The following is a 26,158-nucleotide window of genomic DNA, read 5'->3' as shown; positions in this document are numbered from 1 at the left end:
CCCCAAAAGGGGAACTTTGATGAAATTTTGCTGTAAAATCCTACTCCTCCTAACACCCATAGTGAATTATTACCAAATTTGGTGTGAAACATCATTGGAGGAGGACAATCATATTTTATATAAATGAGGCTGGTTTGACCCCTAGGGCCAGAGGGGCGGGGCCCCAAAAGGGGAACTTTGGTGAATTTTTGCTATAAATCCTACTTCTCTCTAACCGTTAGGTGGATTAATACGAAATATGGTGTGAAACATCCTTTGGGAAGGATGGTCATATTTTATATAAACGAGGCTAGTGTGACCCCTGGGGCCTGAGGGGCAGGGCCCCAAAAGGGGAACTTTGGTGAATATTTGCTGTTAAATCCTAATCCTCCCTAACCTTTTGGTGGATTACAACCAAATTTGATGTGAAACATAAGGTGACGGCAATCATATTTTTTAATGAGACAGGTTTGACCCCTGGGGAAAAAAAGATGGGGCAAAAGGAGCGCTTAGGTTAAACATTTCTTAAAAATGCAATTCCTCCTTAATGCCTGAATTGATTACAACCATATTTAGTATGAAACATCATTGGGGAAAGGCAATCCTAATTGATATAAATGAGTCTTGTCTGACCCATTGGGACAGAGGGGCATGACCCAAAAATGGGAACTTGGCTAAAATTTTGCTTTATGATGCTGCTCTTCCTGGACAAGCTGAATGGATAAAAACCAAATTTGATCTAAAACATAACTGGCTGCGATAAATAATTTATGGTAATAATGCTGGATTGGGGTGTGTGTCCCTGCTGTGAGTGTAAGTGTTTGTCAGATGACCGTTAAGGCCCATGGGCCTCTTGTTTGATAATTTGACCTTGAATGAAGGTCAAGGTCAATGAAAAATAGTATTTTTTGTAGCTACTGTTACATGCTATTGTTGTGTCACATATCAAATCTGTATGTGTATAAATGAAGGAGCTGAAAAATTTTTAGTCATTTTTTGCCGATTTTTGAATTTTGGCGGGAAAAACTTCGAAATTTTCAAAGTGCCATATCTCCGTCATTTTTCATCCGACGATCAAAAAAAGTTCATATTTCGTCTCAGTGCATCATACTCTTTCGTTTAAGACGATAATAATTTACAGATTGAGAATTTTTTTTTCGATATTTTCTTTACCCCTTGGCGAGGTCATGACCTCGACATATTCTCTGATAAGATGCCATGGAGAAAAGTTAGCTCTGTCCCTGATCTACATAGCACACTGAACGGGAACGAAATAGAACGATCCGTTACGAAGTTATGATCGTTCAAAAAACGTCCAAAAATTTTCTATTTATAGATCTGTGACCTTGACCGTTGAACGTATGAACATAAAATTGCACCAAGATCGACAACTTGATATTGTGTATCATGTACTAAGATATGAACGTTCTATCTACATTCGTTTTTGAGAGATTTTGTTCACAAAAAAAGTGTTAAGAATAATAATAATAATAATATATAATAATAAGAAAAAACATAACAATAACAATAGTGATTTCCATCCGAAATGGAAATCCCTAATTATACAAACACAACCATATTTTATACATTGCATAGGTATAGTATATTGAGTCTATGGAATTTGACTAGTATAATTTACCAGGGTATACAAACACAACCATGTTTTACATAGAATGTCGCCTGTGCCCATTAGAGTGATATGAAATATTTATCTGTCATCCAAATTGTATTCATATCGACTGTATACTACCATTTGGTAACAGTTAAATACATATTTACATTCATATTTTTTTTATTTACTGAAGCTTAAGACGCATTTAAATTTGCCGCTTCCCCTATCACTGACGTCATCAAATCAAATACTGGAACAGCCGAAATTTCCAGAAGGAATAATATAGTCCCTCATGTCATACCGACAGGATATGGGAAATCTTTAATATTTGAAATTGTAAAAAAATATTAAAAACTCTGCTGTTATTTTGATAAATCAACTAAACTCTATTAATGCCGAGCAGGTAGACAGGTATGACAAACCTTAACTCCATAAAAAGTTAGGTAACCTTGAAGAACGGCGTTTCTTTATTCTTCAAAAACATTCGTTTTTGATTGGACACCCGGAGCATTTCCTGCAGAATGATCTATTCAATGTGTTGTGTTCGGAGGAGCTCCAGCATAATGTTAAATTTATATTTATTGATGAAGAACACTGCATTCATCTTTGGGGCGAAGAATTCCGACAAGATTTCATGAAAATACAAAAACTGAGAGCACTATTTCCAAGTGTAGCCCAAGTTTTCTCTGGCCCTGTCACCATGTCTGGCCTACACCAGACATGGTGACAGGGCCAGAGAAAACTTGGGCTATTCCAAGTGGTGAGTATAGTCGCATATACAAAATACTGTCAGTGTAATATAGTTCATTTATAATAAGGAGTTAGATAATGATATATAAATAATATGGTAAAATACAATGTTGTTTATTTCCATGTTGCATATCACATATTACATAATTTAAGTAAAAATTAAGTCTGATTGCTATGCTGTATTTTTTTTCTATAACATGATTGTAACTAGGTTGGTCTAATTAATACAGTCATTCTAGTTTTACAATTTATAAATACAAAATTAGCAGTTCCATTATATTAATATGTCATTTACAATGTACATGTATATGATACAATAATACATTTTAAGATGTTTTCAATCAACTGATCGGGAGTAACAATATGTTTCTAACGATTAATTGATCAATCTGTAATGAGATATATAATCCTGATATTTTCATCAAGGATGGCGTGATGCCTGGGATCAAATCCCTCTCTAATGGGAGAGGCCCTTATATATATCTCGCATTGTATAACAGGTTATCGAATTTATGAAGGAACAAACATGAATAACTTCTGTCATGTACAGAGTACTGATTTCATTCATATATACAAATGTGTTTTTCACAACTACATAAATTACAAAATGTACAATATTTTTATCATAACGAAAGTCAAAACATATTAATACATGGGTGAAGACATGTGAAATAAATTTAATATGCATATCTTTCAATTTCCATTCTTAGCAAAAGTTTTAGTACTGACTTGAACTGCTAGTAACAAAACCATTCAATTGATCACATGCAATCTTTTGATCGATGACTTTGTTCTGATCAAATCCTCATTATGTAGAAATAACATCAAATTGAACTTTCAAAAAGCCCTGCAAATAAAGACAATGAAAGGTCATATTTATCTGTCATTCAACCATTAATACAACAACTTTTAAGAGACAAGGATTTCCCTATAACTGTTGTGTATTCAAAACTAAAATGGTGTGGGTTTGCATTGATGTATCTAGACAATCCAACGATTTGAAAAGAAAAGTGGCCCAGTTTCACTCACCTTGTACGCTGGATGTAAGTTCTAAAGTTAAAAATTTAATTCTGAAATCAAATATTGTTTTTCTTCTTAATTATCAACCGACGGATAAAGCCACTCAAAATATTCCCTGTATCAATGCAAGTTCAGTTTTAATTATTTTTTACTGTTTAATTTCATACCTGTCAATCTTCCAATTTCAAATTTCAGGAATTGATATGCAAATCAGTTTAATTAAAGAAAAACAATTAATTCCTGGATCAGGTTGCATGGATCCAAACATGTTTTGATTTCAGTGATTTTGTTTCAATTTACATTTTCTACGTGCATGCATAGGTTACACTGAACTTATTATTTGGTTGCTATAATAATCAATTACGTAAGTCTGTTTTAAATGTTTATAATGTTCTTAATGTAAAAAAAAAAAAAAAAAAAAAATATTTTCAATTAGATGTTCCCTGCAAAAAAAGTAAGAAAATAATTTTGTAATTTTCACTCAATTAAACAAATTACATTTGCAGCTTTTCGTATTACACTGATGCAGTGATATTATTGTTCATTTTGAAGATAAACATGTGAAAGACATTTATTCATTATAATCCATGCACCTCCCCGTATCACTAATTCTACAGCTACTATGCTTGACATATTTTTCACTAACAATGTCAATATATTCAATTATACTGAAGTCTTATCTCCTCTATGTAGTGACCATAGTCCGATATTAGCAAGCATTTCCTTTAAAGTTCTTAAGAAACAGTCCTACAAGAAAACTATCTACAAATTTCAGGAAGCTGATTGGAATGGTCTGAAAACTGATTTACTCTATACTAATTGGGATGAATTACTTTCTAACACTGATAATAACACTCTTTCACTAATTCTCACATTCCTCAAAAAACTGTGATAATTCGCCCTGATGATAAACCTTGGATGACTAATGAAATTAGGTTACAACTCAGAAAAAAATAGAATTCACAAGAAAGCCAAAAAAAAACCAGAGACCAAGATTGGACTAAATTTCGAATGATTCGTAATGAAACTATTTTAATGATAAGAAATGCAAAGGAACAATATTCAAATAAACTTCAGAATGCACTTGCTGATAAGACTGTTCCTCCTGGAAAATGGTGACGGATTGCCAAATCTATCTGTAAATTATCTAATACTTGTAATAATTCTTCACCCATAAAATACAATAAGACAATAATTATTCATCCACGTGACAAAACCCAACAACCGAGCTGGTGTTTAGTGTGAGATTTTGGAGATCATAAGTTCAAAGGTCAAGGTCACAGGTCAAAACACGGATTTTTCTTTGAACGACCATAACTTCATACACGATCGTTCTATGTCATTCTCGTTATTATTATTATTCTTAACACTTTTTTTGTGAACAAAATCTCTCAAAAACGAATGCAGATAGAACGTTCATATCTTAGTACATGATAGACAATATCAAGTTGTCGATCTTGGTGCAATTTGATGTTCATACGTTCAACGGTCAAGGTCACAGATCTATAAATAGAAAAAAATTGGACGTTTTTTGAATGGTCATTACTTCGTAACGGATCGTTCTATTTCGTTCCCGTTCAGTGTGTTATGTAGATCAGGGACAGAGCTAACTTTTCTCCATGCCATCTTATCAGAGAATATGTCAAGGTCATGACCTCGCCAAGGGGTAAAGAAAATATCGAAAAAAAAATTCTCAATCTGAAAACTGTTTTCATCCCAAACAAAAGAGTATGATGCACTGAGACGAAATATGAACTTTTTTTGATCGTCGGATGAAAAATGACGGAGATATGGCACTTTGAAAATTTCGAAGTTTTTCCCGCCAAAATTCAAAAATCGGCAAAAAATGACTAAATTTTTTCCAGCTCCTTCATTTATACACATACAGATTTGATATTTGGCACAACAATAGCATGTAAAAGTAGCTACAAAAAATACTATTTTTCATTGACCTTGACCTTCATTCAAGGTCAAATTATCAAAAAAAACTAAAATTAAAAAAAAATCTTTTGAGTCAGGCTCTTTTTCTGTTCGTTTGATTCCTTGAACAATCAGTGCATCTTGTAGATCATGGTCGGCACTAACTTTTTTCCTATACATGTTATTAAAAAACATCTCAAGGTCAAGGTCTAAGCATGAGGTCAAATCAAGGTCAAAAATTTAAAATTCAAAATTACTAATTTTTTTTATATGAATCGGAAAGCGCATGATTAATCATGACAAACAGTGCAAGTTTTATGGTCGTGCGATAAAAAATGACGTAGAAATGGCACTTTGAAAAATGTTGGTTTTCCCGCCAAAATTCAAATTTGTCCCAAAAATGCACTAAATTTCCTTTTACTCCTATATCTTTACACATACAGATTTGATTTTTGGTACAGTGATAGCTTGGACAAAGGGCTACAAACTTAATTGCTTTTCATTGATGTTGACCTTCGCTCAAGGTCACAAAGGTCAAATGATCAAAAATCGAAAATTTCAAATTTTCCAAATATTTTCATCGTATGTGAAAGAAAACGTTATTTAAAAGATGTTTGCAACGTTAGAAGGTCAACTGATCGGTTAAAGAAGGGAAGCGAAGAGAAAACGAATAGAAAACGAAGAGAATCGTAGGTAAAACGTACAAAAGCGTTCGTCAGAACGAGAACATGTCAGCTATCTTTTTCTTGTTGGAAATCCCGTGTTTTGATCTTGATCAAATCTAGTATTATATGTGTTTTTTTTGTTTTCTGTTTATATACAAAACATTCTGTTAATATCATAGATATAATGATATCTGATAAAAGATATATGCATATGATTTTATTCAATAATGATTCCGTGAATAAATGACATCTTCGCCTATCCTTCAACCATGCATACGCATGTCAGGACCCCCCCCCCCCCTTTTTTTCTTCGGAGGAAAAATGTGTATAGCCTTTTAAATGGAAAAAAAATCGGCTCGCGCTCCGCATTATCACTAATATTACTGGACTCATTAAAAAGAAAAGAAAAAAATGAAAGTTTGGCATAGAAGGTATTGTGTTCAGCAACATTGAAAATACGCATCGGCCTGAAGGCTTTATCATATTTTGCGGAATATCCAATATCTAAAACTAATTCATCATAAAAATAATCTTTCTGTTCTAAAACCAATTCAAAGATCTGTATGAACCATTTTGGCATATAACAGACAGAGATACTTCCACTATCCACCAAGTCAAACATACGAATGATTATTATACTACATTACATGGCAGAGGAAGTTTACAGCGAAAACAAAAGCATCCGTAGACAGCACATGTGAAATGGAATAGATAAATAAATAATACGAATTCTTGGTCAATCGTTCAAGATAAAAAAAAAATCACACACTGGCTCGACTTTGTCATGCCTTTGATTTTAAGCTCAAATATTAATTCTTGCTTCGGTTTTACGTTTTACATAATGTAGTTGTGTTCGTTACGGTCTACAGAATCCAAATCACGATCAGACCCCCTTTGTATGGGCTTTGTTTCATACAATTAAATTTAACCAAATTATACATAAGATATCATGTAATTATACAAGAGATATCTTTAAATCATGAGATTTCTTGATAAATGAGATATTTCATATACGTTATTAGTATATATTCGTATATATTATACAAGAAATATCAAAGAAAACTTGATATTTCATAGATTTTGTCTATAATTTATTGATTATAGTTGGTACTGAATTAATTGAACGACTATGAACAAGTGGAGGACCTGCGTGGCTAAAGACGAGGAAGATTGACAGAGCGGGAATGTGTAGCTTGATGTAGTCTAGCTAGAGTTATAATTTATATGTTAGTAGTATATTAGTACTAGCTACGAGAGACTCTCTCTGTATTGGAAAGTTGCCTAATTATTTTGTAATTATTATGGAAAGGACAACTACATAAATTGAAATAACTAGCTTAAGCCCTATATCCCCTTGTAATTATTTTGCGATAAAATATGTTAAAACTAATTAAGTTATCCCCACATTTCTCCGTGAAGATTCAATTCTATACACCTAACCCGAGTTCATTTACACGACAGCTCTATAACGTACTGTCGTCTATGTTAACATTAATATTTGATCAATAATCCCGAAATTACGTCTACTGTTTTTTTTTTTTTTTTATCCTTTGTTGGAGTTTTAAGCGCTTTTCCGTGATTTGCGATATTTAGGAGTAAATCCCTAAATATAATATTATCATCTCTACATGCAATTAGCTCCGAGTCCATGTATGAGAATGGTACTTTTTTTTCTTGTTACTTTGACATGGTTTAGGTGAATTATCAAAACATAATTTCAGAAAGTTAAAAGATAGTCTAACAAATGATAATTTTAAGGGCCTATTCGTTTATGCGGACAACTCGGTTCGTCAGTTTTTAAATGTAATATTTCAAACATACAGCTTGACGGACCTGCAAATGTTAACAGGCCTTAAAAGTCTTTGTCAAGGCTCGTCTGAAAACACTATAAAATCACCAGGTCCGTCTTTATTTCATAAACGAACAACACCGCAAAAACGAAAACGGCCTAAATTGAGGATCTACATAAAATTAATAGATTTACGGTAGACTATATATTGTACGGTCCCTGTAAAATTAACAGATCTACGGTATTACATTATTTATGATTAATTATACGGTTAGAATTATTTGTGTTGAACCGTTAAACTCGGAAAGTTGCTAAGTAAGTGCACAGGCGTTTGAAGTTCTGACTGTAAACTGAGATATAATACCATATAAAAAATAAGGGTTTTAGTAAATACCCTTATTTTTTATATGGTATTATATCTCGGTTTACAGTCAGAACTTCAAACGCCTGTGGTAAGTGATTCTTTGCTGTTCAATAGAGATTGCGAGTCCCAATGCAGCTAGAGTTATCTTCCATGTAGTAGCTCTTTTCTTTACTTTCGATACCCCTCGGAGATTTATATCAAACTTGATGATAAGCCAAGACTTTTCGGTTTGCACGATTTCAAAATGGCGTCAGAATCTGGTGAGAGAAAAGTTTTCAGAAAAATAATTGCCTTTTTTCAAAATCAGGTGTATGACAAACTCTGTAATGAATGATCAATATTTCTTGATAGTTTTTATGTACCGATGAAGATGTTACCTGTATAGATAAACACGAGAACATCCATTTGTTGGTCATTTTCGTTTCAATTTCTTTCAATTTCGTTTGTCATGTGCACAAGACACGTTAGACAGTCATACCCGAATTCAGTCGCAATCGAATATAGCCACATTTGTGATTTCTATAATTGGTTAAAGAAAAAACATTTAGAAAAACTTAACAACACAGATTTGTTCTTAAGAAGTCATGATATGATATTCCAATTTTTTTTCTGTTCCGATTTTTTTTATCATTGATAAAATACTGACTCTTCTATCAAATGTTGTTATAAATTTTGTTATTTTGGATCCAGTCTCAAAATTAACTATCTATAGTCTGTATATCATATATTTTCGCTTGACATGCACTCATGGTTATTTGACGGTTTCTCAAAATTAAGTTACAAAGATTAGTCATGGTTATTTTTAGATCATGTTATTTTATTTTATTTTATTTTTTTTTTGGTACGTCGAATTATCAGACGGATATGAAACTTGGCCCAGTGTGGGGATTCTAGAATAGCAATTGCTTTTATATGTTCATTGAACAGTGAAGTAAGAAAAGTCCCAAGCTCACCAGTCATCAATCAGAATATCTAAGTCTGGTGTCAGGGCTAGAGGAAACTTAGTCCCTCATCTCAGGGTAGCCTTTATCCCGTCTCTCGGTAAGACTTCAGTCTTGTCATTCTGGGGCCAGGACATTGAGGGGGTTGGATGAGGTCCCTAAATACTTGAGAGTCCCTCGTCTGCATGTTAACTAGCACAGATATTGATGGGAACAAAAATAAAATGAAAACCAAGTCATAGTACTAAAAAAAGTACCTTCCATAAAAATTAGACTTCATGAGAACATTACCCTTCAGTCTATTACCATTTCAATGATGAAAAAAGAACAACTTGTACATCTTGTCCAAATGGAAGATATAAGGGTGCATGTGATATTCCAATTATTTAGTACAAATACATAATTTGTCATCATAGCTTTTTATGTTGGATATTTAATAGTAAATTGAATTAGTAATTATGTAAATAGGTGTAACCCAGGTACATACTAGTTGTTCCTAATGGAGACAATGATTTAGATTTGATTACTCAAGTGCACTGTTACATTATCGCCCATGTTGGGTTGCGGAATTATTCTTAGCATTACTTGTGGAAGAACTCATGATTGCTGGAAACTCAAAGATGACTTCAGGATGAGTATGTAACCCTGGTAAATGCAAGATGCAATATATCGCTCGGCTAGAGAAAACTTCTCTTTAGCTCAATTGGTTGAGAGTAAGACTAGTAATCCAGAGATCCCAGGTTTGATTCCTGGTGGAGGCAGTGATTAAAATTTAATTGATCATGCACTCTGTTACATAGGTGCACTCTATCCGTTACATATAGGTAAAATTGAAATTTATACCAACCATCAGCTCTTGAATATCTTGCTTAAAAAAGGGAGAGAGAAATATGATTTCGGTATTAATTTCTCTTTTGTTTTTTGAGGCAAAGTGCTTGGCTTTATTCCATTTATTGAAAACCTACATTAAATGTGAAGAGGACATCACCCAAAATTTATTAAAATTCAATGAAAATAGAAAATGGAATGATAAGCACCATAGATTTATTCAAAAACAACTGAGAAAGCAAAATATAGATTAGAGCTCTACATGATGAAATGGCTATATATTATTATTTCTTATTAGAAACACCACCCACCGAGGTCTGTGATCAAGAGAAAATGGAATCTGTATCTGATGGACCTCAAAAAATAGAAATCGAATGTCAGGAACAACCAGACAAACCAGATAAAGCCACAGACCCAGGGGGGCAGGGTCAAGGAGATGTCAATCAAAACCAAACAGAAGCATCATCTTCAGGTATGACCTGTATATATAGTGGATCGACTAGGACATGTTCAAATAACAAGATTGAAATTATAATATACTATTGTTCACAGCAATTTTTAAATTTTACAGCTGTAGCACTCTTTGTTCCCCTTATTAATATATTTGCCATGTGTTACCATATATATTACAGAAACACCTGATGATGCCAATGCTGCATCGAATACAAAAATGGAGGAAGTGGAATTCAAACTAATATACAAAAAACAGAAATATGATGTCTCATTTCCTATGGACAACACTATTAAAAATCTCAAGGAACATGTTGAAACATTAACAGGTATGTATAAAAGACATTTTTTTTATTTTGATAAGTAATGAATTTACATGCAAAACTGTGTTATAGTTCTTCAGTACAAAGTAAGTGCTCATGTTGCCTAAAATAGTGTTATAATGAACATTATAAGCAATTATAAATGGAGCATTCAAATGTTTTTTACCATCTTCTGATGGGACTCCTAGATACTTTTTCTCGTCAAATTTTATGTTAATTTCAAACTATACAAGAAATACATGCCAGGTTCAATAAATGATTATATAACTATTACAGTACTAAAAGTCACTTTGAAAGCTGATTTTCTAACTTTAAAGTTAGCATTAAGCAATATGAAATTATGAATTGGTAAACACTGGTTTTCATGAATTCTTTTCTTTTATTAATAATTGCAGGTGTTCCAGCAGCTATGCAGAAAATCATGTTTAAAGGTATGTACTTAGAAATGCCTGGTGTCATTGTTTCAGTAATTTACTTGCTTTGAGTCTGTAGACTTACTTACAAGTATCAAAGGACACTCTCATAATATGAATTAAAACAATTTGAAATATGAAACTTTGTTTCTGGAAATCAACTCAGAATCTTGAAGGTTGTCATTTCTGCTTTAATATATGGTGACGCTTGAGGTGCAATAAGGCCTTTTTGTAGGAGCTAGTCCAACATTTTCAAGATAATGAGTCTTGAGTCACAGATCAAAGTCTTATTCATTATCTCCTATATTAAATGGTAATAGTTTTATTATGACATTGTAAGGTTGTGCAAAAAGCCAGAACTGATCAATCAAAGAATTATGGTCTAAGTTTGAGGTCAAATTTGCCTATAATCAAACCTGTCTACAAAGTTCACTCAAAGGAGTTGAGAAGAGTGGTTTTTACAGAAAGGATATGTATGAATTACTCTTCTTCACAATCAAGAAAGAAGTTACATGATAAAGGTCAAGGACATATGGTCAAAGTTTAAGGTCAAATTTTGTATCACTTAACTGACTTGATATAACTTTTAGAGTGGTTGCAAAGCTTTCATAGTTTACAGGTTCTGTACCAAAACAATCAGCTCTTTTCATTTATATGCAGAGTTATATTACCATAAAAAAATTAAAAATATCAACTGAATCAATTATTTCATGTATTTAATAATGCATTAAATAATAAAGTATTGTTAATTGATATGAAAAAATGCAGTAAAAACAATTTTTGATGTTAAGGTTTAGCGAAAGATGAATGTACATTACGAGACTTAAAAGTGACAAAAGGATCCAAGATCATGGTGGTCGGGTCTACCCTAAATGATGTGCTGTCTATGGGTAAACCCAGTGCTAAAGAGTTGGAGGCAGATGCCAAGTCAGCAGCAGCAGCTACGAAAGAATCCTTATCCAAACAGAAGGTTAATCTCTATCTCAGTATATTGATAAAGTAGCCTTTTATTTGATGACTTAAAAATTATCAATTTGTGTTTAGTTTACATTGCCAATCAAGGAAATATTGGTTTGTGTTTAGGTTGTGAGGTAAACTTTAAGGGGCATTCTGTCGTTAAAATTATTTTATGCTTTTAAAATAAAAGAAAAGAGGAATCTTGTATTTTTCTCATCTTTTTTAGTAAAAGTTATTAACTTTACCGTGATGCGACACTCAAAGCACAAAGATAATCCAAAAGTACTTAAAAAAGTATCTTACAGCTCCAGTTTTATTTGTTATGATCATGTTTTGAATGACAATTTCAATATCATCAGGGATTACTTGTAAAGATTTGAATGTTACAGGTGGATAGGAATCTAATCAATTAACCTGATATCTAAAAGATATTATATTAATTCTTAACTTTTTTATCAACAGGACCACAAAAAGGTGTTAGAAAAATATGGAAAACCAGATGATTGCATTCCAGGTCACAAAAGTAGAGAGCCATTACCACACCAGCCAATCGCAGGCATGTACAACAAGTCTGGTGGCAAAGTCAGACTCACATTCAAACTAGAGTTGGACCAGGTGTGGATAGGTACAAAAGGTAAAACTCATAATCTGTTTAGGTCCTGATGGCAAGATATACCCCGGTCAAAAAGATTGTAATTAATCAAATTTCAAGAAGCTATCTAGTGACAGCAAGTATTTCCACTAGTAGAGTAGAAATGAATTTGTTATGTACACATACAATAGTTATGTTGGCTGTGTCTGTTCACTGTATCATGACTAATGGCCAAATATGAAATTGTTCTATTTCAACATGCAATGTGATTAGCTAGGGATTTATTGCAATTACTATTTTAGTGTTTGTGTTAGTTTAAAGAAAAAAAACTGATAATGTCAGAAATACCCAGTAATAACAATAGTTTTACATTCTCACTTTATGATTATCAGACAGTGAAGTGAGTTGTTGTGTAAGGACTTTTAGGTTGGAGGATGCCATTTTACACTTGTATATGTTGTTCAAACTATTCTGCTGATCCCTCATTATTGCTCAAGTATTGTCGTTTTATATTTGTTGTAATAATTCCATTAGTACGATATTGACATTAGATAAACCAAGCAGTTGTATTAAGTATTAACAGTAATTGTGTTATATGCCTATGGTCATTATTTACCTGTTTTTTTAATATTGTAATTGTGCATTATATAATTAACTTATCATTATATGCTGATCATATTACAGTACATGTACTGATGAAATGGCAGAACTGTTGTGCAGTGTTAAATTACTTTTATATTTCAACACTTACAGAGAGAACTGACAAAATTCCAATGAGTTCTATTAAAGCGATAGTGAGCGAAGCAATAGAAGGCCATGAAGAATATCACATGCTGGTAAGTCAAACTTGGTTGTCATGGTGATCTAATAATGTTACATATCAGCTGACAAAGAGTAATTATGATGGATTGAACAATAGACTGTTATATACTGTACCTTAGCTACAACCTTTCAAATATCTAGGCTTCTTGTTTCTTTAATCTCAAGTGAATTTAATTTATATATTATGAAATAGCATCCAGAGGAAATTCTGTCATTTTTAGCTTGTCTCTTCGAAGAAGAGTGAGAGCTTATGTCGTCACTCCGGCGTCGGCATCGGCATTGGTTTTTCAACTGTTAAATTTTTGGTGCAAGTGTTGAAAGGCCTAGTAATTTATGGTAATATGGTCCCTGCCGGAGTTAAACTAAAAGATTTTTTGGAAAAAAAACAGATTTTTGAAAATTTTTGCGTTAAGTTTTTGGTGCAAGTGTTGAAAGGTATTAATACATCACTTTATAATTGTACTAGGGTGCTGATAATTAGCAATAGAGTCCCTCTGAAGTTAAACTATCCCCTGCCGGAGTTAAACTGAAAGATTTTCTTGGGAAAAAACCAGAATTTTCAAATTTTTGGACTTAGAATATTTCTGCGTTCAGTTTTTGGTGCAAGTATTGAAAGGTATTAATACATCACTTTATAATTGTACTAGGGTGCTGATGTGTTCAGTTTATGTTGTGAGTGTTGAAAGGCATAGTAATACATGGTATTAGGTTCCCTGTGGGGGTTAAACTATCCCTTGCTGGAGTTAAACTGAAAGATTTTTTTGGGGAAAAACACATTTATTAAATTTTTGGGCAAATGTTGAAAGCTATTAACACATCACTTTATGATTGTACTAGGGTGCTGATATTTGGTAAAAGAGTCCCTATGGAGTTACACTATCCCTTCTTGGGGTTAAACTGAAAATAAAACAATGTGAAAATGCTCACATTAGACAATTTGTACCGATCCACATTTTTCAAGGGAGACAACTCTCATAAGGATAATATTTTATCAAAAAATTGAAGAAATATGTCCAAAAGCAATTACATTGGTATTTAATATATTTATTTAATCTACAATAGCATAGCTTGTCTCCCGCATGTTTGTCAATAAATAATTTATATATATGTAAATCGGTATGGTTTTGAAAATTGCATGAATTAAAAAAACATAATCTGATCAAGTAAACAATATAAATATTAATATATTTTAATTATTTATTGACAAACATTTGCGAGACGAGCTATGCTGTTCTCCAACAGTTCTTGTTTACCTATATGTTTGGTATGTAAATTTCTGTATTATGAGTGATATTTTTTTGTGTGTGTGGGTTAAGTAGATGATTTTCTATACCTCGGGTACTATTTTACTTATTTCATACATTTTTGTGGGCAGAGATGTAATTACGTTGGCTGTGCAGCATCTTGAAATCACTTTTCATAAAGTATTAATATATTTCTCAACAGTAGAATTCATTCTTTTATTACCCTAAAGATACTAAATGCTTATGGCATTTTGTTTGGCAGTATTAATTAAAAAGGAGGTACACTTACCTTTCTTGTAACCTAACATTTTTTAGTGTTTATATTTTATGATAATTGTGTATTGGATACATATTTTCTGTGTTTATATTTTTGGGATAATTGTGTATAAATGTTTTTCATGTTGGTAGCATTGACCTACATAATTATGTTTATCATGATAATTCAACAAATTCATCATCTATCATTAACTTATAAAAAGGATACCAGAGTAGATTGTTTTGAATGAATATGAACAAAACTCCTATTCTCATGATATCGGTGATAGTTGACCTTTGAAGAGTCTTTCCTTTTCGGTTCAGGTAATTTCTAATGATGATAAAATTGAAAGAAATTGTATCTATTTGATATGCAATGACAGTTTGGGCATAGATAGCTCTCTTGAAATCTATTGAATTTAAATTGATTTTAACTGTCGTTTATCATTCACACCAGTTTCTGTCTTTTTTCACAGGGAATTCAATTAGGCCCAACAGAGGCTTCTCGCTACTGGATATACTGGGTGCCTGCACAATATGTGGAGGCTATTAAAGAAACAGTGTTAGGCAAGTGGCAATATTTCTGATTGGATGTGTGTGTATTTCTTCATGTGATGGAAAATGGTGGAGTGATTTGTAAGGACATATGGAAGTGATATGTGAAGACTGACAGTGAACATGTGGATGGATGGGTGTAAAGGATCTTCAACCTTTCTGTGGCTGGTTCATCAAGTTGTAATGCTAACCTGGAAAATAGTTCTATGTTTGATTTATAAGTTCCTGAAAACACTTTGAAACAAAAGTTCTTTTGTTAATGATTTCTCCATTATCCTCTGCCAACATGACAATGGCTCAGCTGACATGAATTAACAGAGGATCTTATGTGGTAATTTATTATTCAGTTGATAAAAACGTTCTGATTATTACCAATGTTACTGCTATCTCCTGATTAAAAATCAGTACATGTAACTGTGTAAAGAAGCACTGACTGTAATATACTGGCTCAGATCCAAACATTTTCTCCTTTATGATATGTCCTGCTTGTCTAATTTGAACCTTTTTTATGCAGAAAACCGACATTGCTTTGTCAAACTGGCTCTATAAATCACTGTTAAACAACTTGTTCATTCATGTGTTTTACTATCTCATTTAAATGTCTCCTTAAAGTGCTTTTCCATAAAGTATCTGATTTAACTGTTGACTTTCATTTTCAATATAAATTATTCAAAATGATTAAACATCAAAATTGAATGTTTGTCTGAATTTTTATGCACCATTCATGGAGTATGGTCTGTATGGCGGGCCCAAAAAGGGTCGATTAAATTAACTTAAATACTTCAAAACTCAAATGACCATAAAGGCCCATGGGCCTCTTGTTGAACACCAACAGATGAAAAATAGTAACAATGTCCTGAAATTATCGCTAGTAAGACGGAAAACACCAGAGTCAATCGGCAAAATATAACATATATTTCATGAGTATGACAGAATATCAATATTTTCACGAGTGCGAAGCGGGAATCAGTAATGACGTCATCTCTTTGTGAAGTTACTCCACGTCAACATGACGGCACCATTTTGAAAGGAGTGATCAGCGCAATGTAAGCGTTTTCAGCTGTTATCGGAGAATCTGTGCATGAATAACTAACATCAAGTGAGTATTTAGTCAAAAACTGGTCAGAATATTTAATTTCAGAAATATAGCAAAATAACCAATTATTTCTGCTTCGTTTGAAAAAATCGGCAAGTTTCAACGAGGTGAATACAAAGTGAAAATATAAGTTTTCCGTTTTTGACCAATCAGAGCGGACCTTTGTATTCACCTCGTTGATTTTTCCGATCGAAACGGAGATAGATCAATTGGTTATTTTGCTGTATTTCTGAAATTTTCAGACTAGCTTTTGACAAAATTTTCACTTAACATTAGCTATTCATGCACAGATTCGCCTATAACAGTAGAAAACGCTTAAATTGGGTTGATCAGTCCTTTCAAAATGGCGCCGTCAAGTTGACGTGAAGTAACGTCACAAAGAGATGACGTCATTACTGATTCCCGCACTTTTTGACACTATTAATTTTTCAATGTTTTTTTTGATATTTAAATAAGTTTATGAAATGCAATAAAAAGAAAATTGAATGGTTTCCCGTTAAATATAACATATATTTCACTCGTATGACAGAATATTTCGCACTCGTAAAAATATCCATACTTCTGTCATATCGTTATTTAAAGTTAACACATCATCAGTATACTTGGAGTTGAAGGACTTTGAAAGGCTCTGTTACCAGTTCTGATAAGTTCTTCAGCATAATCAGTCTCGGATGAAAACAAAAACTTAAGGGGCACAATTGGAAGATCTGGTCACCAAACTTCAATCGAGATGTTGTCGATCATGATTCCAATTTTATCTGCGGCGTGTAACGGAATATGCTCCCCTATAGTTTGACTTAACGTCGTTCGCATTTCTTCGAAAGTTACACGCGTAGTACGATATACTTTATTCGGGATACTATTAATCACTCTGAATTCTAAAAGATGCTCTAATTTCGGAGGGTGGTAAAATGCTATTTTTTGGCATTAAATAAAACAAATTAAAACGGTTCATTCTTTTCAATCAATCATAATTGCAATGTTGTCGGATATGTGGCATCTTAAGTAAATGTCATAGTGTTATTGTATAACATTACAGGACTTTCCACTGGTAACCACAAGATCTAACGAAACATCCACGTGTTTGGTCAGTCTGCTGACTGTATATATAGTGGCTGCTGTTTCAGCATGATCACGAGAACTGTACGTGTTGGCGTTAGTTCAGATATGTATATAAGGTGCTGATGAGTTTGATTGGCCATATACTATTGAGCCGAGAGGTACTGGACGGACCGGACAGAGGTTGTAGCAATCTGCAGATGCATAGGTAAAACACAAGTTATCCTAATAAAGAATCGACGTTATAGGTTGAGATAGTGGAATGTAGTCGGAATCTCATCATCAATGAAGGTTAGGCAAACAGCAGAACGATGAAACATCGCCGTCGGATTTCCGTTTTTTATTTACGTGTCTCTAGATATCTTCGGGGCGATCTGTAAGACCAAATGATACCTGAAGCTTATGGAGGGTTAAAAGGGACATAAGTCAAACATACTATTTTCAATCTTTTTTCTTACTTTTTTTTACTTTTCTAATTGCAACTTCTCATTATTTGTCATTACTGATTTATTTCTCACAATTTTAATGCTTCATTTTACGTTATTACTTTTTTGAATTCAAAACTCTTTATTTTAACATTTTATCTTCAATTGTGCATTTTGTTTTTTTGTTTTTGTTTTTTTTACTGTTGTTAAGATTTTATATTTAAACTTTAAAGTTCTCCAATTTTACAACTTGTAAAATAACTATTTTTGCTAAAACATGTTACATGAAAGATGAAAACTAAAAATGAAGAGAGAAAGAAAGGGGAAAAAGTAAGAAATAGAAAGTTAGAATTATGTCCCAAAAAACCCTTATGCAATTTTTCATCTTCATTCTATCGCCAGAGGGTGCTCAAATCAATCGCTTCGGAAGTAAGGATTACTCCCTACAGCAGCCATGGCAACAGTGACTCTCAAATTCCTACCAATGCCCGACTGAAACACTTCATCATTGTTTGGATTAAGCTTTGGCCCTAAATTATACACTCACTGCTTTTTATCCTTAATATTTGAAATAATATCAATATTATATCCTCAGATGATAAAATCCTAGTTTAAAAAAAATGTTTACGACACCGAGCCCGTTTTTTCGTGTCTGCTCCGGTTGAATGGCACAGGCAGTAGGCCAAGAGCTCGAAGTACTAGACTGGTTTTCGTAGTTCCGCATATCATACAGCAATCTAATTAAAATCTAGATGGTCATTCTCACTACGTTACATGAGAAACGTGTAGTGATAATGACCATCTAGATTTTAATTAGATTGATCATACAGCGCCCGTACTGCCAGTTCCAAGACTTCGATATAACGGTTAGACTTCCATCAACCGATGATTTTGCCGAATATTGATACAATATATTAAATTGTAAATTTCATTTCGGGACTTTCCCCATAGTTCAAAGTCAGTATCAGGCGTCTTTGTCAGTGGTCCGTGTCAAGCAAATTGGGAGATTGTCTAATTTTTTTTATTCGAAAACTTCTTCAGTAGTGTTGGGAATCACTAATAAGTTCATTATCAATCATCATCATATCGATAATTGATCGATCATGAATATAACTTTAGGGAAATATCTTATTACCCATGTAACTTAATATCAAGAACAGGTGAGCGAGTTATCTCCCTTTTTCTATCACAGATGAAAATTAAGTAATTAGCAAGTTTTAAATTATTTATGTGAATTTGACCAATAATTCATGTAAAGGAAGCTTAATATTCAAATAACTTTTTCAACCTTTTGTCAGGTAGCAGTGTACACCAGTTTGCCATGGAGTTTCTGAAAATTAAGTGGCAAATTATCTCTTACTCTTATATATATTTGCTTTGTTATTTGTTAGCTTTGTTTATCACCCTTTGAATAGCCAGCTGAGTCAGTTTGAGGCAGGGTCTCCTTGTAGTAGTTAGTGACTACCTCTGAACAACATGCAAGAGACCTGTCTGTCCACAAGCCATCCAGGAAATGGAGCTTACCAAGCAAAATAAATAATATTTTCTTTTCAAATAAATGATTTAAACTTCTTGTAAGGTAGCAGTGTAGACCAGTTTGCCAAGATTCTAAAAAATAAGTAGCATCTTTAAGTCTGAGGCTGGGTCTCCTTGTAGTAGTTGGTGACTACCTGACTGAACAACATACAAGACGCCCATTACATGCCATCCAGAACAAAAAGGGTAAAGTGGTCTTGTCCAAAGACATAACCATGACAGCACATACCGGACTGATTGTCAGCTTCCATTTTCTTCTGCAGGATAACTGTTCAAACTATACTTCTTCTATATATATAATACTAATATACTTGGTGTATTTGGTTTAACGTCCTATTAACAGCTAAGTTCATTTAAGGACGTGTCAGGTTTAGAGGTGGAGGAAAGCCGGAGTACCAGGAGAAACACTACCGGCCTACGGTCAGTACCATGGCCAGTTAACTTCCAACGTAGGTTTCGAACTAGCAACCCAGAGATGGATAGCTAGTGATATTAAGTGTGATGACACCTTAACCACTCGGCCACCGCGGCCCCTCAATAATAAATAATTAACTATCTTACAGTGGCAATAGTACCAAAGAAGTGAAAATTGTGGAAAATTTGTTTCTTAATATCTAAATGGCTTGAAATTGAGAGAGTACTTCTACAAAATGAAATGAAAACCATATTTTATGCAGTCTCAAAAACATTTTAATGAATTTTTTTTTTAAGTAGAACATAGAGGATAATTACTTGCGGTCTAAGGCCTGCAATTTCAGTACAGTACCTGTTTAAAACTTTTTAATTTTTATTTGTTACAGTTGCAATTGTAAAAGATGTGAAAATAAAAGAAAATGGTCTTATCCCAATATCAAAATAGTTTGATATTGAGAAAATAGTTCTACAATATGAAATTAAAACCAGATTTTATGTAAAGTTTCAAAATCCTGAATTTGTTTCTTCAGTAGAATATAGAGGGAAATTAACTGCAGTCTTTGGCCAACAATTTGTAACACCCTTCCTAATGTAAATGTTTGCATATGGTGGTGTTGGCCTAAAAAAAAGAAACATATAAACTATTTACATGTACACTAGTCCTACTGTAGTGTTACTGTATTTCACCTGTGTGGAGATGACATTATGAAGAAGACTATCTTGTAGAATGGTTATCATTAAATCCTGGTCATTGTTTGAATTTGTCAAATAATTTTCTATAATACCTTTATATAAGTAAAGTTTAAATTCAAAAGATAAAAAAAAAAAACTACTTTGTTCCCCAACATTGAATTTAACATAGTGCAACACAGTAAATACATAATAGTTCCAAAAACTTAAGTATAAATTTGTCAGAATTGGTGTCTTGCACATTGATTTCTTTGGTATATGTAAGCGAAAGGTTGAAATATGTTGGAATGATATTTAAAGCAAAGATATTTCAAAATTTACCACTTGCTACCTATGTGCAGATGAAATTTTGGAGAAAAACCATTTTTTTTAAAATAGTGATAACAAAATATTAGCAATTCTTTAATTTTGACAAGTAGTTTTCTATTATACCTTTTGTGATAAGTTGAAACTGATTACAAATTCAAAAGACAAAACTACAACATGGTTCCACACCCTAAATTAGTTGATTAACTTATGTGATATAACAATCAACATAATTTTAGTAAAATTTTCTCAGAACAGGTTTCTCGCACATGGTTTTCTTTGGCACATGTAAGCAAAGGGTTGAAATATGTTGATATGGAATTGATAATAAAGCAACTTATAGATATTTGAAAATTTAAACTATTTTGTAAAATTGTGATAGCTAAAACCTGGTAACTCTTTGATTTTGTCAAATAATTTTCTATCTGATATTTTTTTGTAATAAATTGAAATTGATTTAATTTTAAAAGATAAAAAAAAATGCATGACATCTTTCTATACACCCAAAGCAACAGAATTTTTCCTAATGCAACATAATAATTGACAATATTTTAGCTTAAAATTTGTCAGAACAGCTTTCTTGCATATTGCTTTCTTTGGTGCATAAAAGTGAAGGGTTTAAATATATTTGAAAACTTATTTCACTTATTAATCAATGCAACAGATGATATAATTTGACACTGTCAAAATTTAAAGCATTAATTAGAACATATCTATATTTCATTAAGAATTTGAGAAAAAAACTTCTATTACTGAAAAAGAATTATTTAATATACTGCTAGTGTGTACTGAAGTACATGTACAGTATACGTAGTTCCTTGAAAGTTCGTGTCACCGTACTTAGCTAATGTGTACGAGATATGATTCTCGAAATGTCGTTGCTCGACAACATAAACAAATATCAGCTGATCAAGACATCAAAGCATAAACTAACGACACAGCAATTTCATTAAACAAACAAACAATAAAGACATTTTAAAAATATTACATATTTAAACGTCGCCTGTCTCTAAAACGTGAATGAACACGTAACATTTATACTAGACCTAGGAAACCTACTGGAAACCTACGACTCCATAAGAGATTAGATTTGTTATCGAAAAGATGAACAGCTGATTGACCCACTTCCGTCACAAAAGTTGAGCGATGTCGTAAAACGACACGGAAAAATCGTCAAAAAGAAACATTTTATGGGTACACAAACGGTGTCTCAATACTAATAATTACATATCTAATAAGCACAATGCCTACGATTTAACCGTTTTGATAAAATCATAATATGAAGTTACCAGTCGGTGGTTGTTGGGGAGCGCCCCGTGATTATATATTTATGTTTAGATTTTACTGCCCCCTGGTGTTAGAATAGTTGGAAAAAATGCATCAAGGGTTTTTTGGGACATAATTCTGAAACACTTACATTGTTGTTGTGAAACAAAATATACTTAAATAACCAAATAGGAAAAGAAGAAAATGCGATATTAAACCACTAAATTTGGAAACCATAAAACTATCAAGCAGAAACTGAAAAAAATGACATATTAAATCAAAGTTTTTGGTCACAAAATAGAAATAGCCGACTAATATCTAAAATTGTTAAAGACAATTTTACTTAGTTTATAGCATCAGTCTGCAGCAATAGGAATATGAAACAAAGAAACACAAACTATCTACCGCTGAATAAAAGAAATTTAATATCAACACTTATCACGATGTAAAAATAAAGAAATGAAAAAATAAAAGATAAAGGAACAATAATCAAAACAATAGGGGAGACCGGGGTTAGTCCGGCCTCGGGGCATGTTCGGCTAATTGCTATATCTCGCGCGTAATTAAGAATAAAGAGACGTCATTTATACTATGACGTCACTTATGACGACGCTGTTTACGTCAGTACAACGATGGCCGTAGTGTGAAGTTTTTGGGCGTTTTGGTGGCGAATGTTTATTTTTAAGCCTGGTGAGTAAATTTTCAACATTCTTTTCAGTTTTTATTTTCACCGAGAACCGTAAGAAATTCGGACGAACTTAAATATGAAATATGAAGGTAAGATACTGGGCTTTGCTATTACACTATGTTTACTTCATCCCATGTACCATTAAATAAGGTGCAAAGCGAAGTGTTCGGAAAAACTGCTGGGGGCATGTCCGGCCCTGAGAGTAGGGGCACGTTCGGCCTGGGCCGAACTTGCCCCATACAAGGCCGAACGTGCCCCACACAGCTGTAACTTGCGGACAACGAACAATAATTAGCTGCAATTATTTTTATCGGGGCATTCTGGACGGAAAATGCCGTTGTGAGGTATATGGCAGAATTGTTTGTTTATTTGATATGTTGCATGGCTGATATCGGACAGTTTGAACGGTCGCTATCTCGTCCAAGACATTGCTAAAACAAACGCACGACAGAGCGACACGTCACAGTGCGACATTATAGGCCTACGCACGTCAGACAGTACGACAAAACGGGCGAGAGTGTCACTTTCGCTATCTCGCCGATTTTAGCGCACTTTCATGGGCGAGATAACGACAAAACCGGCGACAAAATGCACGATATATAGTGCGACAAAACGCATGACAGACTGAGAGTGAGAGCGACAGTGCGACAAAACGGGCGAGATAGCAACAATAAATTTCTTTCGCATTGTCGCCCGTTTTCTCATACTGTCGCAATATCTTTCGTGCGTTATGTCGCACTCTTCTGAGCGATTTATCGACATTGCGAAATGTCCGATATCAGTCACCATAATTTGATACTTTCCAAACCTTATGCAAGTTTTTTCATGTTTATTTTAGAATTACAACATGGTACGTACGTACAAAAAGAAAAGAGGGGACAGAGTATCAACAGATGTGTTGCAAAGAGCGCTAGCTCATTACAAGAATACTATCGATGGACACAAGAAAACAAGTCAGTTGTTTGGCGTACCTCGTTCAACGCTACAAGATAATGTGAAAAAACTAAACAAGATGCCCGAATCAGAAAGATCAATTTCGAATATGCGTTTCGGATACCAAAGGCCTAGACAAGTTTTCTCAGATGGAGATGAAACTGCACTTGTTGTGTACTTAAAGCACGCGTCGACCATTTACTTTGGACTGTGTCCACGTGAAGTAAGACCTTTAGCATATGAATGCGGCAAGCAATTTAACATCAAAATGCCAGCATCGTGGTCGGAAAAGGAAATAGCGGGTGCCGATTGGTTCTCTTCGTTTCTAAAACGTCATTCGGAACTTTCACTCAGGACCCCAGAAGCAACAAGCATCGCTAGAGCGACAGCCTTTAACAAAACAAATGTATCTGAATACTTTACCAAACTGACGGAAGTGACGGAGAGACATATGTTTGAGGCATGTGACATTTGGAATGTCGATGAAACTGGAGTGGTGACAGTGGTAAAACCAAAAAAGGTTGTAGCAGGTACTGGTGTTAAGCAAATAGGATCTCTAACATCAGCTGAGAGGGGACAACTAGTCACGCTGTGTGCTGGTGTATCCGCAGGCGGGAAAGCAATTCCACCGTTCCTTATTTATCCTCGTGTTAACTACAGAGACCATTTTCTAATTGGAGCACCAGCGGGTTCCAAGGGAACGGCCCATCCATCTGGTTGGATGACAGCTGATAACTTTGTTCAACATGTCAAACCAACCGTGAATAATCCAGTTCTCATTTTGCTTGATAATCATGTCTCTCATCTCTCCATAGACGCTCTTGATTACGCCAAGGAGAACGGGATTGTTATGTTATCATTTCCACCGCACTGTTCGCATCGCTTGCAGCCACTGGACCTGTCGGTCTTCGGACCACTGAAAAGGAAACTGTCGGTGTCGCAAAGTAACTGGCTTCGTAACAATCCAGGGAAGCCAATATCTATATATGATATTGCAGGCATTTTATGTAACCCATGGAAGGAGGCACTAATTATGTCCAACATTTGTAGTGGTTTCCAAAAGGCTGGGATTTTCCCATTAAACACAGAAGTTTTCACAGAAGAAGACTTCATGCCATCAGCCGTGACGGACAGACCATTAGAATCGGGACCAGTAAAGCCCGCGGTTGCCCCAGTAGAACAAGTTTTTGACACGTCCACTACCAGTAACAGAGATATAGATTCGGAACAAGTACTAGTAGATGACACCCAAATTGACAGAGATACTAACATGAATTGCTATCTTCAAGAGCAGAATATTTCATCCATATCCGTAAGCGGTGACGGACATTGCCTCCTTTATGCCGTTAGTTCATCCTTGTATGCTGCTGGAGATGAGATTTTTACAGATGAGGATTTGAAAAAGAGTCTATCAGCTGAAATTCACACGCACCAGTCATTCTATAGAGAATTCGCAGTAACGGGCGACGTGGACATATTGGTTGCAATCCAGAGGTACATACAAGAAAAACAATATAACAATAACATTTGTGACCTTTTCCTTAGTGCTCTATGCAATGCAATGATCATGAAAGTAATTGTTATTCGAGAGATGAATGGTGTGATAAGTAAACTGGAGTTGCTCCCTTGCAGGCTTGGAGTAGAACCTCAACGCACTATACATTTGATACTGCAAGGCTCTGGCTCTAACGCGCATTACAGTGGTGCTGTTTACAAAGTATCGGAAACCTCAACTGATTGTGAAATGGTATCACAAATCAGCAACAGCTTCCATGATCCAATAGAAGATAACTCGACATCCATCAACGCCAGTGGTTTTAGTTGTAATACACAGGAAGAAAGTATAGCAAGCAGCTCACGTCGTAAGTTGATGTATACCTGTTCGCCCATTTCAAAGAAAAAGAAGTTTTCCCCTGATCTAGTAAAACCCCACCCAAAGGCACCCTCTCGCAAGACATTGGGAATCAAAAAGCGTAGAAAGACATGTATACTTACCGATACACCAGAAAAAGAAGCTTTACGACAGGAGCAAAACAACCGTAAATCGAAACAGAAGACAAGTAATACAAAAACCAAATCACGCAAAACATCCCACAAACCAATACAACAGTTAAACAAAACCAGAAAAACTTCAAAAAGGAAATCTCCAGCAATCCGAGACGAACAATCCGAAAGTGAAGATGAATGTTTTTGTTTAGTTCGTCTAGTTCGACATGGGCCAACAGTAGGCCAAATGAGAAATGGATCGAGTGCACGATTTGTAAAA

The 26,158-nt window shown here is 34.0% G+C and overlaps 1 protein-coding gene across 1 annotated transcript; it reads left to right on the top strand.

The window, feature by feature from the left end:
* The first annotated feature begins 8,288 nt into the window (after positions 1-8,288).
* Positions 8,289-16,118, top strand: LOC117328600 (ubiquitin domain-containing protein UBFD1-like). The gene is made up of 8 exons (XM_033886094.1): positions 8,289-8,359; positions 10,167-10,340; positions 10,501-10,647; positions 11,037-11,072; positions 11,846-12,024; positions 12,474-12,645; positions 13,357-13,439; positions 15,401-16,118. Exons 1-8 carry the CDS (start codon positions 8,344-8,346, stop codon positions 15,509-15,511), a joined length of 918 nt encoding a protein of 305 aa, XP_033741985.1. The 5' UTR covers positions 8,289-8,343; the 3' UTR covers positions 15,512-16,118.
* The last annotated feature ends 10,040 nt before the right edge of the window (positions 16,119-26,158 follow it).

Source organism: Pecten maximus, chromosome 1 (assembly GCF_902652985.1).
Source record: "Pecten maximus chromosome 1, xPecMax1.1, whole genome shotgun sequence".
Lineage (NCBI taxonomy): Eukaryota > Metazoa > Mollusca > Bivalvia > Pectinida > Pectinidae > Pecten > Pecten maximus.
The sequence above is the reverse complement of the archived record's forward strand: the minus strand, read 5'-3'. Positions and strand labels throughout refer to the sequence as shown.